At 60.1% G+C, this 18,753-nt stretch overlaps 1 protein-coding gene across 5 annotated transcripts in view; it reads left to right on the top strand.

Annotated features, from left to right (window-relative positions):
• The window catches only part of DLGAP3 (DLG associated protein 3), a 26,411-nt gene extending 8,306 nt beyond the window's left edge, over nt 1–18,105 (top strand). For 2 of the 5 annotated variants that reach the window (XM_015649397.2, XM_015649399.1), the window contains exons 2-12: nt 7,128–7,210; nt 9,841–10,921; nt 11,832–12,034; nt 12,501–12,615; nt 12,724–12,958; nt 13,438–13,778; nt 13,887–13,972; nt 14,658–15,082; nt 15,323–15,414; nt 15,616–15,759; nt 16,139–18,105. In XM_015649397.2, coding sequence (XP_015504883.1) covers nt 9,899–10,921; nt 11,832–12,034; nt 12,501–12,615; nt 12,724–12,958; nt 13,438–13,778; nt 13,887–13,972; nt 14,658–15,082; nt 15,323–15,414; nt 15,616–15,759; nt 16,139–16,357 — 2,883 coding nt within the window. In that variant the 5' untranslated portion in view covers nt 7,128–7,210; nt 9,841–9,898 and the 3' untranslated portion in view covers nt 16,358–18,105. Of the gene's footprint in view, nt 1–940; nt 7,211–8,965; nt 9,120–9,840; nt 10,922–11,831; nt 12,035–12,500; nt 12,616–12,723; nt 12,959–13,437; nt 13,779–13,886; nt 13,973–14,657; nt 15,083–15,322; nt 15,415–15,615; nt 15,760–16,138 lie in introns of those variants that run through there. The other 3 variants (XM_015649400.2, XM_015649401.2, XM_015649398.3) reach the window with 3 other exon arrangements.
• Nucleotides 18,106–18,753: the final 648 nt, after the last annotated feature.

Raw genomic sequence — 18,753 nt, 5'->3', positions numbered from 1 at the left:
CCCATGCCTGCAGGAGAGGACCCCCACCCTGGGCACCTGGGACTGCACAGACCCCTGTGTCTGCGGAGGGACGTGGCGTGGGCACGACTGTAGTTGTGCAGGATGATGGCCTTGGGTCACCCCCTGCAGCACGGACCCCTCAGCCCAGCTTGCCCTTGGCATGGCCAGTGGTGCCAGGGAGGGCTGTGCATGCCTGGATACACCTGGACACACCCGGAGCCACATGGATACGTGCACACATGTGCATCCTGACCTGCGTGTGCAGCCCAGCCGTGTCCCCTGGGGACCCTGTCCTTGCACCTTGTTTGGCACATGGACCTGGCCTGGCTCCCCCCTGGCAAGGCATGGGGCCCACGGGGAACAGAGTGTGCTGAGGCAGAGCCCCTGGATGCAGCCTGGTGCCGCCCTCAGCTCTTGGAGTTTTAATGAGGTAAATTGTATAAAAAGCTCCGTTTGCCCTAAATGCCCATCCCTGCGTGAAGCTGCTGTGGCGCAGCCTTGGCACACCCTGGGAGCTGGGCAGGGGGCTATGGGGCTGGGCACATGCTCCCGGGCTGGGCACGTGTCAGCGGCAGGAGGAGGAGGACGAAGGCGGTTTAGCACATTTGCAATCATTTCCCTCCTCCCCCCCAAGTTTACAGCTTACCTCAGTGGCTTATCAGCCTCCAATCTCATTAAATCAGGCAAATTGTAGCATCTGATATTTTATGGAGATTAAGGTGTGCGCCCAGACTCTATAATTATCGGCAAAGATATATTTACAATACCTTGTTGCTAGTAAACAAAAAATAACTTCAGATCAAAGCTCTCTTACAGGGGAATAAATCTGCCCATCGAGCCCCGCTGCGGCGCACGGTGGGGAGACACCGGAGCTGCCCGGGGTGGGTGGGCAGGATGGGGGGACACGCAGGGGGCGTTTCAGGGATGCCCCAGTCCCACGTGGCCGAGTCCCACGTGCTGGATCCATCCCCAGGGTCTTCCTTGCTGGCGTGTCCCATGAGAGCCTGGTTACACCCACTCCTCCGGCCACGGCTCTACTGGGGATTTCCACCCCAGGGACCTCCCTGCTGAGACAAGCTCTGGATTTATCAGCACGTGTGCGTTGCCCCTGGATTCCTCACGGCAGTGGGAGTGCTGCGGATTACCGATGTGGTGACGCTGGTTTATTGCTGCCTGAAGTGGATTTATCCGTGCGGCAGGGCCCAGGCTCGCTGCCGGTGTAAATCACCACGGCATGGCTGGCAGGAGCCTCCATGCTATGGCTGCATCCCAACAGGCCCTAGGCATTCCAGCTTCCCTGGGGGTTTCGTGGCCAGGCTCCCCATGGGACCGTGTGCTCCACAGATCAGCTGCCCCTTCTCCATCTCACTCTTGTGCCCACTGAAACGAGAATAAAATGGTGATAATGCTGCAGACATCCTCTGGAAAGGACTCCGAGGCAGATGAAAAGCCCTACTTAAGAGAGAGGCCATTATTATTAATAACTCGGAGCGAGGCTGTAAATTCAGCCGACACAGCTATTATGGGAAATGAACCTGCTCCTGTGCTGGATTGCAGGCTGCCAGGTGTGGGATGGGGATGGGCACAGGAGAGCAGGGCTGCATGTCCCCATGGCTGCTGGCTAGGTCATGTCCACAGCTGGGGCAGCATGGCCAGAGGAGCCAAAACCACCTGACTCCATCTGGGCTCTCTGGGATGATTTCTTGGCTTTTCTGGTAAGGCTGGAGGTTGGACGGAGGGATCCTGGGCACAGGTCTCCTCCCAGAGGGAAGGGAGGTGACTGAGTTTTGCAATGAGGCTGAGACCTGGCCCAAGCTCAGGTCAGGGGTGATGCAGGATATGAGGAGCATGGGCAGAGAGCTGGGAGAGGCCAGGGTGGTGCAGTGGGCCTGGGGCTGGGCTGGGCAGGACTCACTGTGGCCATCCTGGGCTGACTGTGCCCAGCTGGCCAGTGTCCAGGACAGTATCACACCTTGGCAAAGGTTGCATTAAAATAAAAATAACTTGGTACCATTCAGTGCCCATCGCCTGCAGCCAGGTCAGAAAAAGGCAAAGCTGCCGCGGCTGCCATTCCATCAGAATGACTTCACCTCAGGCACTGTCACCCCAGAGCGGGACAGCCCTGGGGCCGGCGGGTGCCCAGGGTCGGGCAGGGGGTGCTGTGGGGGTGTGGAGTGCCATGAGGGTGCCACATGGGTGTCACGGAGGTGTGGAGCAGCAGCCATGGGCTTGTGGTGCTGCCTGTACCCAGCTCAGGAGCTTCTGCGGAGGAACGAGCTTTGATATAAATATCTTTTTGCTCAGCACACGACCTACTTTCCAGACAATGCCATTAGCCTCCCGACTCCCTCATTCATCTTCTGCTGTCCTCCCCCAGCCCTCCCTGCACTGGCACCCGCGCCAACACGGCACACTGGCCGTGGAGTGGTGAGCCAGGATGGGCACCTGGCTCAGTGGCACCATGGGGACCCCGTGCTGGGCTTGGGGCCAGCCAGCAACCCCATTCTCACAGCTGGCAGGGGGCTGTTGCTGCCTGTCCTCTGCCCCTGCTCTGGTGCTGTAGAGAGGGTCCCGTTGGGGGTTCCTCCACCCCACCCCATCCCATGGGATACTCAGATTGGTCTGCCTTCCTACAGCCTCCAGCCCCATTCTCTTCAAAATAAGTGATCTGGGTGGCAAACAGCCTCACCCAGGGACATCTTCACCCAGGCACAGCCTCATTGGGTACATCCTGGTCAGAGCAGAGGGGAGCACAGTGAAACAAACACTCATTCGCTCAGGGCTGGCCCAGGGGAGGGTGTGGGGTCAGGACGCCTCCTGAGCACCCCCAGAGCATCCCTGGTGCTGGGCCCACACACGTGGTTCATGTGAGGATGATTCCACAGGAGCTCCCACGTGCTGGCAGAGGCTGTGCCGTGTAGTTGGCAGCTGGTGAGTGGCAGGTGGGATTAGGGGCAGGTGGGGTAGAGGGTGCACAGTTCCATTGGCATGACACTGTCCAGCCCCTCTGGCTTATGGCCATGGCCCTGACACCAGTTTTCCCCCAAGAGCTGGAAACACCTCTCCAGGCCCACCATCTGCACACCTCCGTGTACCCCTGGGATGAGCCCCCACTCCTCCCCTGCAGCTAAAATTAAATATTCAATTTGTATTGCTGGTAAATCCTGCAAATCTCTTTTCTCTCTAAGCTGTTGTGGCAGGAATATCGGTGGTGTAATCTTCATGGGGGCTTGTCCCGCTGCCCTTCACAGCTCCCCACCTTGGACCACACTCCCTTTTCCCCACATTTCTCCCTGGGATGCTTCTGGTGGTGGAGCAGGTCTCCAGTGCCAACAGCAGAGCACCCCATGGCACCCATTCTGTGGGTGCTGCTGGCTTTGGGGACAGGGGTGTGCATGGTCCCCAAACTGTGATGGAACTGCTCTTGGCCCAGGTGATCCAGGTGGTCCCACCAGAGCATCCCCCATGCCCACCATGTCCTCACTCACCAGCTGTGCCCCCCCTCCCCTTGCTCTGTCCCCGCTCTAAGAGCATTGTGCAGAATTATGTATTTAAATATTTAGGTTTTCATCAGCTTTGCAAATTAAGCCCATCCATTAAAGCGGCAGTTTGGCTCTGCTGGCAAGCTGGGCTGTGCCATGCCTCGGGCTCTCTGTGCTCATCCCAGCCCTGGCCCCAAGGGATGCAGCCTGGGAATGGGATGTGATGGCCCGGAGCATCCCTGCTGGCACAAGGACCAAGAGCTCTGCTTCCTCTCCATTCCTGGAAACTCTGGCCCCTTCAGCCCAGCTGCAGGAGAGCCGTGGGAGGGGATGGCGCCATGAAGGGAACCAGTTTGGACTGGTTGTTATTTGGGGTGGAGTGGAGAATGCCGAGTGCTGGGGAAAGTAGGATGAGAAGCAACGCTAGTGACAGGTGAGAGCCCTGGCTCAGCAAGCACCTGGCAGGATCAGAGCAGGGATGGCAGTGCCAGCCTGATGGAGGCTCAGTGGGAGTAAAGCTGGGGATGGAAGGTTCAGCTTGCCCAGGGGTTGGGAGGAAATGGGCAGGAAATGGCCAGAGCTGTCACTGCTGCCATGCTCAGTGAGAAGGCTGTGCTGTCCCAAGCTCACCAAAGAGGCTCTGGAGCGATCCCTGGCTTAGGTCAATATCCCATGGCTGGGGAGTAAGTGGCTCTTTAAGCCTCAGCAGCATGGTCTAGCTGGTGGCTCCATGTGGCAGGAGGGAAAAATGGGGGTGAGGGGGAAATGGGGTTCATCCAGCACTCCTGCCAGCTGGGGACCCTGGCACAGCTGCAGGGCCTGAGGGGGCTGCCATGGCCCCCAGTGGCTCTGGCACAGGCAGATCTAACTCCTGGGGGATGCTGGAGCCCCCTGCCTGCCTGGGGCAGTGCTGGAGTGAAAAGCCAGGTGGGAGTGTGGGCAGAGCCACCAGGGTGAGTGCAGCACAGGGGGATGTCCCTGCTTGTTCCTCCCTTTTGCTGCAGGTGAACATCAGGCTGTGGTCTCCCCGTGGGCTCCCCAGTGTCACCTGCATGTCCCCCTTTCCCACCAAGGCCTGGAGGGCACCTGAGCAGTGTGCTGGCTGCCACTGGCTGCAGGCAGTGCGGGAAGATGTTGAGTGTGTCCAAGGGAGGGGAGCTGTCCATGGGCATCACCGGTGATGGGTGCTCATCCATGCGGCTCAGTCCCCACAGTCCCTGTGCCAGCTGTCATGGGCTGGAGCCCTGGAGCCCTGCCTGGCCAGGGAATCTCTCCACAGTGGTCTCCCAACTCAGTTGGCTGCACTCCTGACACTCTGGCTGTGGGGTCCCACCCCTGGCAGTTGATGCCCTCTGTGCCACATCCTGGCTCCTGTGGGCAGGATGAGCATTGCTGCGGGGCTGAGGGGGCTGGAGGTGCCTGTGCCATGGGGCTTCTGGCTTCTTACCCCTGCCAGCCTTTCCTCTGCCTGCACCTACACAGGGATGCTGCCATGGCCATTCCCTGTGCCACCACTTTCCTTCTCAGCCAGGTTCCTGGGATCTGGCTGCCATGCCTAGGTGTTCCCCGTCCTAAAGGGCTTTTGAAGATGCGGCTCTTCCACCAAGATCTGGTTTGGGCTTTGCAGGGCTGGAGTGCCAGACTCCTTTCTCTGCTGGCTCTGCCTTCGCAGCTCCAGGATGCTCCAGCTCCTTTGCACACCCAGCACAGCAGCACAGCTCTAGCCCCCAAAGAATCAGGTCTGGGGCCAGGGTGGGTGGTCCTGGGCTGTGTGTGCCATGCTGGGAGGGGGTTCCAGTTCCCCCCGTGGTAGCAAAAGTCAAAGCCAGTGATGTTGTGGCAGGGAGTCCCAGCACTGGCAGCCGTGCAGGGATCCCTGGCAGCTGGGCACATCGTGGCCGTATTTCCTCGCTCTGCTCCAGGAGTAATTGCTCAGATGGGGACGTGGGGCAACTCCCATCCCTCTCCCGGCATGGTAATGAGTGAAGAAGAACTCAAAGACAAATGGCTCATTAAGAAGCAGTGCTGCATTGCAGGATTTTTCATCCCACCAACCGCTGCATCAGCAGAGGCAGCACCTCTCACACTCGCTCTCCCAGCCCTGGAGAAGGAGCTGTCAGGCAGCTGGGGCTGATGCCAAAATTAATCATGTGCTTAATAACGTGCCCGGCCCGTTGAACAGCCTGTCCTCAGCCTCCCAGTGCGTGGAGTGGGGCTGCCGTGCTGGACTGGAGCCCTGGGGCACCGTGGATTTAGGTTTGGTGCCTAGGAAGCGCCCATGCTCAGGGAGAAAGGAAGTGCCAGGGCACGGCTGAGCCAGGGGAGATACCCCCAGCCTCGGGGTCCCAGAGTCCCCCAGTTATGTCAGGGTACCAGGGTTCCCCAGATTTGTCGGGGTGCTAGAGCCCCCTGCCCTGTTGAGGTCCCAGCCAGTTGTGCTGGCTTCTGTGGCCGTCTCTGTGGCCTCGATAAATACTTCCTGCTCCACTCACATCTCCAATTCCTAAGCTTTTGTTCATCTTTCATGACTTTTTAAAAATCTCGCCTCATCTCTTTTTTCCAGCGGTGCCCGGTTGGATCCTACCCCTCACAGCCCTCTGCAGGCAGTGCCTGCCTGCAGCTGCTCTGCTTTCTTTTAGTAACAGTAATTGGTTTTGATTTCCTGATTGCAGCCAGTGTATTTGCTGTGATCTTAGCATCCTGCTCACACTGTTTTCCTCTACTCCTTTTCCTCTTTCCTTTTTGTTTTTTCCACTTCCCCCTTTTCTCTTTCCTTCTCCTCTTTTATATCCCCTTTACTTTCCTATTCCCTTTCCCTTTCTTCACCTTTCCCCTTTCTGTGCTAAATTAGGTGATCTCTTACTAAGCCACTCTTTTATTTTCCTCCAGGCTGAGTAAATGTTACTAATTCAACCTCATAAAATAACAGAACAATTAGTAATAAAATAAAATGTTTGCTTTCCACAATCCTTCTCACTTACAATGAGTGGGGAAAGAGTAAATAGATTAAAAGCACGGTGGAAACGACCTGGCAGTATTCCATATTTATTTTCTTCCAACGACCATAGATCAAATTTGTTCAGCCCCTAAGTGGGAAAACCACTTTATTTTATTTTTTTCCCCAGCTCCAGCTTGCGCGCGGTGCCGGGTGCTCACGCTGTGTGTTTGTTCTCTCCCGCTTTCATCCCGAGCCATAAAGGTCCCCAGCAGGACCTAAGCTGGCAGAACCTTGCATTAATTTGCAGAGCAGTTCGGGCCGAGCTCGCACCTCTCCCAGGCTGGAAGCTGGAAAAAAGTCCCTTTGGTGAGGCTGGAAAGCCGGGGTGGCGGGAGGAGGCTTTGTGGAGCAAGTGGCCAGATCCAGAGCAAATGAAAGTCGATGGTGAGGTGGCTGCTGGGCTAGCTCTGCACCCGCTGGCAGGGAATTGCATAACAAGATGGGACTGGGGATGGTTTTGGGGCTAAACTGGGTGAAACACGTGGCCGTGGCCGTGCAGAGCTGTCCCCGTTGCTGTGCTAGTGTGGGGTGGCCTCAGGGGAGGATGGAAGGCTGGGCTGATAAAAATACAGGGGGAGGTGTCTCAGGCTGGCTTTGGGAAGGAACACCCTTGCTCTGGCTTCACCCCACTCCTGTTCCTCCCCCAGAGCCTGCTGCCCCGGGGATTCCCAGTGTGGAGGAGCTGCTGCTGGCGGGGCCATGAGGACAGCATCCCCCTGAGTGCTGGGTGGTGAGTGACACCAACAGGTTTCACTGGGACTCCGGCATGGGCTGCCCATGGTGGGGCTGCTGGGGGAAAGCAGGGGGCCAAGACCCCCCGAGGGCAGGGCCATCAACCCCAGCTCTTGGGGTTAGACCTAGAAGTGCTGGAAAACCCAGTCTGGCCCTGTGTTAGGGCGGTTTGCCAGACCCAGATGCTGTGGTGGGGTTTTGACATCCTCTCACCTCCCCGCTGATGTTCCTGGAGCTCGAGGAAAGATGGAAGGATCCTGGGTGCTATGGGGTCCCAGGGAAGCTCAGGCTCCTGGTGGGTCTGCCCTGAATCCCTATAGCCCTGGGCCTTTGCACAGCACTGCCTTCAAGGCAGGGATCTCCCGGGGCAGCTGGTGGGAAGTGGAACTGCCTCTGCCAAGTGTTCCTATGGGAAATTAAGAAGGAGACTGAATTTCAGGATGGCCTAGAGCACCAGGGACTATGAGCCACTCTCCTCCCTGTGCTGACCCTCGCAATGGGGAGAGACATCAGAGGAAGGTAGTGGTGGGGAGCCACTGGTGGGAGTTTCTCCCAGTGCTGGATGCAATAAAGGCGAGGAGTGAGTTATTTGTAATGGTAATTATGCTCTTCCAGTTTATCCTAGCACATAATTGTGTGGGCGGTAGGTTCCCACTGGTGGTAATTACCCTGGTGTTAAATGGCACAAAATTCAGCTGGGCTGGGTTTTCCCCCCCGACTTAAATCTGTACTTTGGTGGCAAAAATCCCTCCATCCCAAGGGCTGCTCCGTGGATTGGCCTTTGGAGGGACACAGCTCCAGCTCTCAGCCATCTGCTCGTGAGCCAGGCTCTGGCCAGCTGCCCCAGTCCCATGTGCCAGCCTGCCCACACTACCCTCCAGGCACAGGGGACAGGAGTGGGCTCTGTGGCCTCTCCCATCCTCTGCAGGTGGCCATTCCTACTGGCACATGGGAACGGGGACCCTGAGCTGAGCCCCACAGCATCACTCCCAACCCCTTCTCCTTCCCGAGGTTGCTCTCAGGGAGCCCGGCTGGTCCCTGGGCAGGGCGTAGACGCCTTTGTCGCCTTGGTGAGCTGGGACATAGATCCTCCACCACGGCATGATGTCCCCACCCGCTGCCAGCGCTCCACAGGTGCGGGGGAGCTGCGGCGCTGCCTCGCCTGCGGCTCCGGCTTTGTTGAATTCCTGCACCTGCCGAGCACAAAAGCCCGGCGGGCTCGTGCTGATGGGCTCCGCAGATATTTTGACTCCTTTTTGTTGCCGCGGCAGCAATATTTGGATCAGCTGAGAGCTTCCCTTCCCGAGCAGGAGATGATAGCTCAGCCCGCAGAGGCAGATCTGGGCTCGGAGCCTGTCTGCCTGTCCGTCCTTCCATCCTGCTGCTCGATCCCAGAGCAGAGAGGCAGCTCCATCCCACGCTGCTGCTCCTGCTCCTCACAGCAGCTCTCTCGGGAGGGGAGAGGCATCTTCTGTACCAGCTGCACCTTCCGTTCAGCAATTAGGGAGCCTCATTAGAGCAGGAGCAGGATCTGAGGGTGGGAAGCGGTGCAGCCTCGAAGCTGGGAAGGAAGGTGGTGGTGGCTTAGGGCAGATGTGTTCCCAGGGCCGTGTCTACTGCTCAGGGCCCTAACGCCATTGCTGCCCACCCCCACACCCCTTGGGGACCACCAGCTACTCTCTCCTCCAGGGCTGCTCAGGGGCATAACCCCCTCTGACATAGCCCTGGCCCTCCCAGTGTCCCTCTTTTCCAGTCTCCGTGGTCAAATCCCCACGTGCCACATGGAACGTCCCACGGTCACCTTTCCCTTCAGCCAGACTGGGAGACATGCTGCCCACGGCACCCTGCCCAAATATGACAACAAGAGCGTTAACCATGCCCATTAATTAGCCGAGATACTGTGGAGAGTAAGTAATTTCCTCATTAACAGTCAAACCAAAGACAGAGCCTTTGAGGGAGAGTAAGGCACACAAACCTCCATGGGTGCAGGCAGTTCTGTCAGCTGGCGCGGGCATTGCCTGGCTGGATGCCGTCCATCCTCCTGCTTCGGCCTGGGGCTGCCCTCACACAGCACCTCTGCTCCTGGCTTCCCCCCAAGAGGGCTTGCAGGGCAGGAGAACCCTGGATCATGGGTCAGCATCCACAGTTCCATGTGGGGCTGGATGGAGACATCAGAGCGTGGCCCCCCCACGCCCCGCGGCAGCTCATTAGCAGCGCTGTGAATCACAACGGCTGATAAAACTCAGCCAGAGCTGCTTTCTAATGGAGAAACACTTCATAATATTTGGTGTTGGAGAAGAAAACAAGGATCTGCTGATAGCAGCGTGTCCTCCCTCACCGTCTGCAGGCCCTGCTGCCTGCATGGCTGCTGGCAGCACCTTCTCCTTCCCACTGCCCCCTCTGAGCACCTGAGCTGGGGCTAACCCCAGATGCCTGGCCCGGGCACTGTGCTCCTGTCACCACATGGAAAGCCAGGATTCAGGTGGTTCACAAGGCCTCAACCAGGGCTGAATCTTGCCCTGGAAACTTCTCAGCCTTCTTAGCTTGTTCCTATGAAGTAGCCCAGACGTTCTGGTGGTTGTGGGGGTGCAGAGGGGGTCTTGACACTGCCTGTCCCTGTCCCCACAGATGAGCCCGCAGGGGCATCCCTGCAAGATGCCGAGGCTATGGGGTGGGTGCTGAAATAATGAAGGGCTACCATGGGGAGCGTAGCCAGACACAGCCCTCCTCTGGCCACCGCTGCCGCTGCATCCCAGAGAACTGCGAGCACCCTGCCGACTACATCCCGCACTGCCCCGAGGGCCAGCCACCGTACCTGCTCAGCCCCAGCGAGCCGTGTTCCCTGGAGCATCCCTACTGCCCAGCACGGAGCCCTGGTGCGGCCAGCGAGTGCCTGGGCAGGCCCCTGAGCGAGCCGCCCTCTGCCAGCGCCAGCAGCACCTTCCCGAGGATGCATCACGCGCAGCAGCCCTACGACTCCTGCGACGAATGCATGGCGACCGCCCACCCAGCCAGCAAGATCAACCGCCTGCCCCCCACGCTGCTGGACCAGTTCGAGAAGCAGCTGCCGCTGCACCACGACGGCTTCCACACACTGCAGTACCCCCGGGCTGGCGGCGCCGAGCCCCGAAGTGAGAGCCCCAGCCGCATCCGCCACCTCGTCCACTCCGTCCAGAAGCTCTTTGCCAAGTCCCACTCCTTGGAGGCGCCGGCCAAGCGGGACTACAACGGTGCCAAGATGGACGGCCGCGGGGACGGCTACCACCACCACCACCACCACCACCATCACCACCACCACCACCAGTCCCGCCATGGCAAGCGTAGCAAGAGCAAGGACCGTAAGGTGGACTCCCGGCACCGGTCCAAGATGTTGGGCTGGTGGAGCTCCGACGACAACCTGGACAGTGACAGCAGCTACATGGTGTCCGGCCGGCACGCCACCGACCAGGGCACCCAGTACTGCGTGGACGCTCCCGAAAGTGCCTTCAGAGACTTGACCTTGAAGAGTCTAAAGGGCGGTGGGGAAGGAAAATGCCTGGCCTGTGCCGGCATGTCCATGTCTCTGGATGGCCAGACGCTCAAGAGGAGTGCCTGGCATACCATGACCGTCAGCCAGGCCCGTGAAGCCTATCCCAGCGCTGGCGGCACTGAGAAGACCTTGATGCTTCAGGAAGCAAAGGCCAAAGACCGGGCGTACCAGTACCTGCAGGTGAGGGGCTGGGCAGGGTGAGGCTGACTGTGCTGTGGGTCAAGCCAGTGCTCGGAACCTCCATCCAGCAGCCTGGGGTGCTCTGGGGATGCTCCTGCTCTGTCCCATGTCCCCAGCACCTGTGCCCCATTCCCATGGTCCTATGCCAGTCCCTGCTATCCTCTTGAAGCCCATCTGCTGCCTCCTGCCCTGTGCTGGGTTTGGGGTCAGACCTGCTCTGTCAGCTCAGGGCCAACCAGCAGCCCTGCACTTGTTCCCTTCTCACAGCTTTTATCCTGCCTGTGTGCCTGGCTGGGTGCCACTGCCTGCCTCATCACCGGGCTCCCTTCTGGGTCACCCCCTTCCAATTAAAAGCTAATTAACTCTTCTTTCCCTTTCCTGGGGGAAGGAGACAGGGAGCAGCAATGCTGTGCTGGCTGGGGGTGGGGGTGGCTGGGGCTTGTCTCCACTGGCAGCAGGGGCATTGTGGCACAGTGCCGGCCCCACAGCACTGGCCGTGGGCCCCAGGCGACACCATCCCCACTGCCCTATAAGGACCCTGTGGTGCTGACGTCAGCAGCACGTGGTGGGACTGGTGCCCGATACGTCAGGCCGGTGCTGGCTGGCATGGGTGGGATTTGGCCCAGACGCTTCTGCCAGGGGGGCCATGAGGTGGGAGCTGCTGCGCCGCCGCATGTTGTGGGAATGAGGAGCTGTGGCTGTTAGGAGGGATCTGCTCTCCTGGATTTTCGGGCTTTCCAAAGGGTCGGAGCCCCCAGGGTCTGTCCCTGCAGATCGGGTGTGTGGGGAGGACAGGGGAGCTGGGCACACATGCTGGATTTGTTCTGGGCTTAGTCTGGCACAAGGCTCAGGTCTGTATGTCTGTGGGACCCTGGCCACCATATCCTCCCATGCTTGCCTCCTGCTCCAGGTGCCGCAGGACGAGTGGAGCGGGTATCCGGTGGGCAAGGACGGGGAGATCCCGTGCCGGCGGATGCGCAGTGGCAGCTACATCAAGGCCATGGGCGACGAGGACAGTGCCGACTCGGACATCAGCGCCAAAGTGTTGCCCAGGGCAGCCACGCGGCGAGACAGCTACCGCCGCTCCTCCAGCGCTGACCAGGCCAGGACCAAGTAAGGACTGTTGCCTCCCGGCCCCATCCCAGCACTGCAGGCAGCAGTGGGGCCATAGGCCTGGGCTCCCTGGGAGGACAAGTGGCATGTCCCTGCTCACGGCATTGTCCCCACTCACGGGACTGTCCCTGTTCACAGCACTGTCCCTGCTCGCAGCCATACTCCCCAGTACAGTAGCACCAAGCCCGGTCCCTGCTCTGTGTCAGGGCACTGGGGAGGACATGGCTGTGCTGGGCTTTCGTGGGGGGCCCTGCTGCTGCAGCCATGTGCAGACTGTGGGGACAAGAGGCATGTTCAAAAGGGATGACTGAGATGGGCTCCAGTCCCTGTGGAGTTTTGGGGGCAGTGAGGAGTGGGGACAGCAGCAGTGGCCAGCGGGAGAATTGCTGCGGCTGTGTTTCCAACTGCTCTGCTGGAATGTGTTGCTTTTGGTGTGATCCCTTCTATTCCCACTGTCTCTCATTAGGTTTGCAAGTAGGCACTATTCTGATTCATATATCTGTAACTGTCCCAGCTGCTGCACGCCACCACGAATGCTCCCGCGGGGACAGAGCTACGGGCGTTCCTTCACCACTGGCCAGGTACGCTCCATGGCACAGGTTTCACAGGGCAGGCTGGGGCAGGGATGTGGCGGATGTCGCTCTGAGCATCCCTTGCCCTGGCTCAGCCTCAGCCACTGCTTTCCCCAGATCAACGATGAGCTCAACCACCAGTTTGAGGCCGTCTGCGAGTCGGTCTTTGGTGAGGTGGAGTCGCAGGCCGTGGAGGCGCTGGACCTGCCTGGCTGCTTCCGCATGCGGAGCCACAGCTACCTGCGGGCCATCCAGGCAGGCTGCTCCCAGGATGACGACTGTCTCTCACTCTTCTCCATGTCGGCCCCTCCTGGGCCACCCATCACCAGCAGCATCCTGAAGCCCAGCACTTGTGAGTCCTGGGGGGTGGCAAGTGCTTGGCTGCATGAGGGAACCCCACATCTCCCTGGGCACTTGCCAAGGGCTGCTGCTGCCCACCTCCTGGCCCTCGACCCCTATAGAGCCAGGAACAGGGTGCGAGCATCCTGCTCATCACCCAGTCCCAATCAGGGGGCTGCTCTGTGTCCCCAGCACTCCTTTGCCATCCCCTCCTTCCCTCCACTTCTGTCTCCATCTCTGCCCCTTGCTGGGTGCTGCAGAAATGTGGCCAATGTGGGTCTGGGGTGTTTTCCAATCCCAAAAAATGGTCAAACAGCCCCTCTGAACTTTGGCCCATATCTAACCCAGCTATGGGGCAAACCCTGTGGGGCCGTGATCCCTGCGCTGTGGGAGGAGAGGGGCAGCATTCCCCGGGGCCCCTGTTCGTGGCGGGAAACGAGCAAGTGTCTGTGTTTTCACGTGCCTTTCCATCCTGCGCCTCTCCCACAACAGCCTTCAGTTACAGAAAAGCTCCACCTCCCATCCCTCCAGGAACCAAAGCCAAACCTCTCATCTCCGTCACGGCGCAGAGCAGCACCGAGTCCACCCATGAGAGCTACCTGCCCAGCGAGGTCACCCGCAGCCCCGCCTGGTCCAAAGATGCCACGGCCCGCTGCAACTCAGCTGAGAGCCTGGAGAGCTCCAAGGTGACTGCTGTGGCCCTCGACCTGCCCCCGGTCCAGCCCCATGCTGCTCCCAAGCCCTCCACGCTCATCATCAAGGCCATCCCAGGCCGGGAGGAGCTGCGAAGCTTGGCTCGGCAGCGGAAGTGGCGTCCCTCCATCGGCGTCCAGGTGGGCTCCGCTCCTCCCTGCAGGCTGCCCAAGTGGTGTGGACCATGCTGAGCCACCATGCTGCATTTTGGGGCTGCCCTCCAGCGCTCTCCCTCTGCCCCTTGGCAGGTTGAGGCCGTCTCTGACTCGGATACAGAGAGCCGGAGCCAGAGGGAATTCCATTCCATTGGGGTGCAGGTGGAGGAGGACAAAAGGTACTACATGGCTGGACTGGGCTGAGATCTGCCACACTTGCTGCACTGAGGCATTGGGTTCCTGGGGACTTCCTGAGCTCCATTCACCACCACTACCCCACAGCATCTTTTCCCTCTCTCCTCTGGCTGAAACCCCAGAGCTCAGCACCATCTCCATCCCCGGCTAGCTGCCCCCACCTGGGGCAGGATTAGGCCTTTCCTATGTCCTTGCTGCCACCCAGGGAAAGGGCTTCCCTATTCCTGCCTTCTGCAGGGTCTCCTCTGCTGGGCTCAGCCCTTAGCTTTGAGCCCATGCCAGGTGCAGATGAACCTTTGGGCATTTCTGCAGCTAACCATGATATTTTGGCTGGAATGGGAATTCAAGGTATTCCAGAACCCGCATGGCCAGCGGGAGGGGAACTCTGGCATTGTGCCCATGAAGCCTGGTGCACGCTCCTTTCCATCCTCAGTCCAGTGCTGGTAGCCATGGAAACAGGCTGGGAGCAGAGATGAGGGACTGGCAGATCGCAGCTGCTCTCAGGGCTGTCCCTGTGGCCCTGAATGCTTCGGGATCCACCCCGGCATCCCCAGCCCCATCCTATCTGTGGGCATCCCTCACCCTGCCCCTGCCGCCGGGGTACCTGGTGGGGGAACAGAACAATCCCTGCTGGCCGCCAGGGTCCCCACGCTCTCTCTATCTCCGCAGGCGAGCGCGTTTCAAGCGCTCCAACAGCGTGACAGCGGGCGTGCAGGCGGACCTGGAGCTCGAGGGCTTCACCGGCCTGGCCGTGGCCACCGAGGACAAAGCCCTGCAGTTCGGGCGGCCCTTCCAGCGGCACTCCTCGGAGCCCGAGTCGGGCCGGCAGTATGCCGTGTACAAGACCGTGCACACGCAGGGGCAGTGGGCGTACCGCGAGGATTACCAGCTGCAGTACGACACGGTGGAGGTGCCCCGGCGCGACGCTTGGATAGAGCGGGGCTCCCGCAGCCTCCCTGACTCTGGCCGCGCCTCCCCGTGCCACCGCGACGGGGAGTGGTTCATCAAACTGCTGCAGGCAGAGGTGGAGAAGATGGAGGGCTGGTGCCAGCAGATGGAGAGGGAGGCAGAGGACTATGACCTGCCCGAGGAGAGTGAGTCGGGTGGGGTGTCGCAGCAAAGAGAGGGGCTAGGGATTCTGCAGAGCTGGGGGGGCACAGTCATTGTCCTGCAGTCCTTCCACCTTGGAGCATCTTCCCTGCCAAGGCTAAAGAGGTTGGGTGAGGGCAAGAAACACTGGGAAACCCTCTGGGGCCAGAGGGATATGAAGGAGAGAAGAGACATGATGTGTTGGAGGGCTCTGAGCTGCTTGTGACTGTCTGCTCTCCCTCCAGTCCTGGAGAAGATCCGGAGCGCGGTGGGCAGTGCCCAGCTCCTCATGTCCCAGAAGGTGCAGCAGTTCTACCGCCTCTGCCAGCAGAACATGGTGAGTGTGGGCAGCGGTGTCAGGGGTCAGCTGTGGTGGGGAGGGGGATGTCTCATACTCTCAGCCAGTGAATGGGGACCACCATGCAGGAGAGCTAGATATGGAGCCCCCAGCACAGGGGGGTGGGATGGCACTATGGCTAGCAGAGCCAATGTCCCAGCAATGGATGAAAATGACACAGTGTCCCTTCTGTCCCTACAGGATCCCAATGCATTCCCTGTGCCCACTTTCCAAGACCTGGCTGGCTTCTGGGACCTCCTGCAGCTCTCCATTGAGGATGTCAGCATGAAGTTTGGGGAGCTTCAGCAGCTCAAGGCCAATGGGTGGAAGATCATGGAGCCCAAGGTAAGGGCAGGGCCCTGCCACTGGCACTTGTACTTGTCACTCTCCTCAATCCCCAAGCACATCTGCACTGAAACCACTGCTGGGCTCTCACTGGTGACTGTTTAGTCAAGTAGCAAACCCTTGAAAAACAGAGCTGGGAAAAAGAGAGGCTAGAGAAGGGTTGTTCTCCCACTGATGTATGCCAGCTGGCTGCAAAGGGCTTGGCAGAGTCCTGGCACAGGATGGATAAAGGGATGTGCAACTCTTGCAACCTGTGGGAGGGTCTGTGAAGCCTCTCACCATGGCTTTGGCTTTGGCACCCATGGCAGCAGCTGTGGTGAGCCCATTGGAATGCCCATTCTTGGGAAGTCCCAGCCTGAAGCCCCTGTTGTCTGTGCAGGAGGAGAAGAAGGTGCCTCCCCCGATACCAAAGAAGCCGCCCCGCTCCAAGGTGCACCCGGTGAAGGAGCGCTCCCTGGACTCGGTGGACCGGCAGCGGCAGGAGGCCCGCAAGCGGCTCCTGGCAGCCAAGCGAGCCGCCTCCTTCCGCCAGAGCTCGGCCACTGAGAGTGCGGACAGCATCGAGATCTACATCCCCGAGGCGCAGACCCGGCTGTGACCGCAGCCTCCGCTTTTCTACCCGGACTGGACGGCGCGGCCGTAGCTCACTGTGATGAGGGGCCGCGGGGACACCCTGGGGCAGATCTTGGCCCCACTCACAGCTTCTCTCTTTTCTATCTTAGCCCTTTCGTGGATCCAACGGCGGGTGAACGCAAAGCCCGGTTCTGCCCCGATCCCTTGCCCCCCGCCCGCATGCCCCTGCCAGCCTCTCCTGGGGTCCAGGGCTCTCCCTCCCTCTGCCCTCCCTGGGGCTGTGTCCCAGCTTTCTGTCCCCTTCCCACTCCCCAGCCCTTCTGCACACCCGCCTCTGCATCCCAACCCAAAGAGAGGTGACCTTCGGCACCCAGCCCTGCTGGGCTGGAGGGGAGGGGGCTGCAGGCAGGCCCCCCCGCCTCTCTGTACTCAGTGCAATCCCCTGGTGTGTGGTGGGGACAAGCCCCCAGCCCTGCCCAGCCACAGCCCCCAGCCCTGCCCTGCTGGCACAAGGCTTTGAGATGTGGTGGGGACAAAGGGGTCCCCCTCGCTGCTCCCTCTGCCTGCGGCTCAGGTGCCATGGGGACCCAGGGCTCCCTCCCCTGTATACATATATAAATATAACCCAAGGAATAAACCAGAAACTACACGTGACCAGCGCTGTGTCCTGCCTGGAGTTCGGACCAGAGCAGCAGATGCCCCCGGTCACGGCGAGCCGCCCTGCTTCCCTCGCACGGAGCATCTCCACACGCTTCTCCCCTTCCCGCTCAGCCCTTCTTCCCCTCAGTCCATCCCTCATCTGTCTGTCCTTCCCTCCTGCCAGCCTGGAGTCCAGGAGCACCTCTGCAATGTGACAGGGACAGGCCATAGTCCCGCCGTGCCTTGCTGCAGGTGGGAGATGCTTCCCCAGCGGGCCTGTTCCCACCTGCAGTGACAAGGAGCACACCTGTGCTTGGCACCAGTGGGTGGGACAGGAGTGTGAACATGGCCAGCAGCTGCTCCTTCAGTGTGGAGCTAGAGACCCCCTCAGGGGGTCACCCTTTCCCCCGAGCTTCTGAAGCCCTGCGGGATGGGACCCCAGGATAGGGCTGTCATGTACCTGATGCCTCTCAGGGCCAAGGGACACCCTGGGGTGTGGCTGTTCCCAGCTCCCCCATCACTGTGCACAGAGCCAGGAGCAGGGTGGAAGGTCCCCTCCAGGGCAGAGCAGCATGGTGGGGCAGGAGGCTGCATCTGCCTCATCCCTGTTCTTAACCCCGTTCTCCAAGCATCCTGTCAAGAAAAGTGTCACTTTTGGTGTCAGAGGGGGGAGGAGCCCACCCCCATCCCTCACTCTGCCATGCCAGCAGCCCCATGCAGCATCACCAGCCACCCTCCAGGGCAGGGCCAGTGGGTGCCAGGAAGCTCCTGAAATCTGGGGCCAAACCTTGCCCAGGCCCTCAGGCAGGGTGATGGGATCAGAGGCAGCTGGGGGACGCCTTGCTGGGGTCCCTTGCTCCTGGGGGTCCATCGGTGCTAAACACCTCCATGACGGCAGCACCCACTCAGCCACCCAAAGCCCTTCCCCACCCCACTCCCCCTGCACCCTGGATTTAGGGATGTGTCTGGGAAGGGCCCCCGGCCCCCGCCCCGGCCAGCGCCGTGCAGTGACCGTGACACGTGGCTCCCTTTTTATTGTAACGAACCGTCGCAATTAATAAAGATGACTTTGGTTACTCCGGGCCAGCGGCCGCTTCCCTGCGGGGACATGGCTGGCACCGGGCTCGCCTTTCACCTGTCTCCCATCCTTTTGTATCCATGGGGTGGGAATGCATGTCTGTGGTGTGGGAAATTGGTGACTGTGGGGTGGGAGAGGGGCTTGCAGATCCCCCACGCAGATCCCCTCATGGGTCTCTTCCAGTGGGGTCTCTGCTTCTGAGTCTCTCCCCATGGATCTCCTCCTGTGGGTGTCTCTTTGTGGATCTCTCCCCGTGACTCCCCCTGTGACTCCCAGCGTGAGTCTCCCACTGTGACACTCCCTGTGACACCCCCGTGGGTGTCTCTCTGTGACACTCCTCGTGACTCCCGCATGACGTCTCCCCGTGGCTCTCCCCACCAAGACGCCCCCCTGTGACTCTTGCATGTCTCTGAATCGTCCCTGGGTTCTTCCCTGGGACTCCTCCCGTGACTCTCCCTGTGTGTCTTCTAGTGGGTGACACTCCGTGACTCTGGCCGGGGGTCTCGCCCTCTGGGTGTCTCTCCGTGGCTCCCCCCGTGACTCTTCCGGGGGTGTCTCCCACCTCTCCGTAACACCACTGTGGGTGTCTCTCTGTCATCTCCCCCGGCTTCTCCCGCGTGGCTCCTTCCGTGACACCCCCTTGTCCCCCGCATGACTCCCCTCCGTGTTCCCCCGTGTATTCCCTGTCTCCCCTGATGACTCCC

Source organism: Parus major, chromosome 23 (genome assembly GCF_001522545.3).
Source record: "Parus major isolate Abel chromosome 23, Parus_major1.1, whole genome shotgun sequence".
Taxonomy (NCBI): Eukaryota; Metazoa; Chordata; class Aves; order Passeriformes; family Paridae; genus Parus; species Parus major.
The sequence above is the reverse complement of the archived record's forward strand: the minus strand, read 5'-3'. Positions and strand labels throughout refer to the sequence as shown.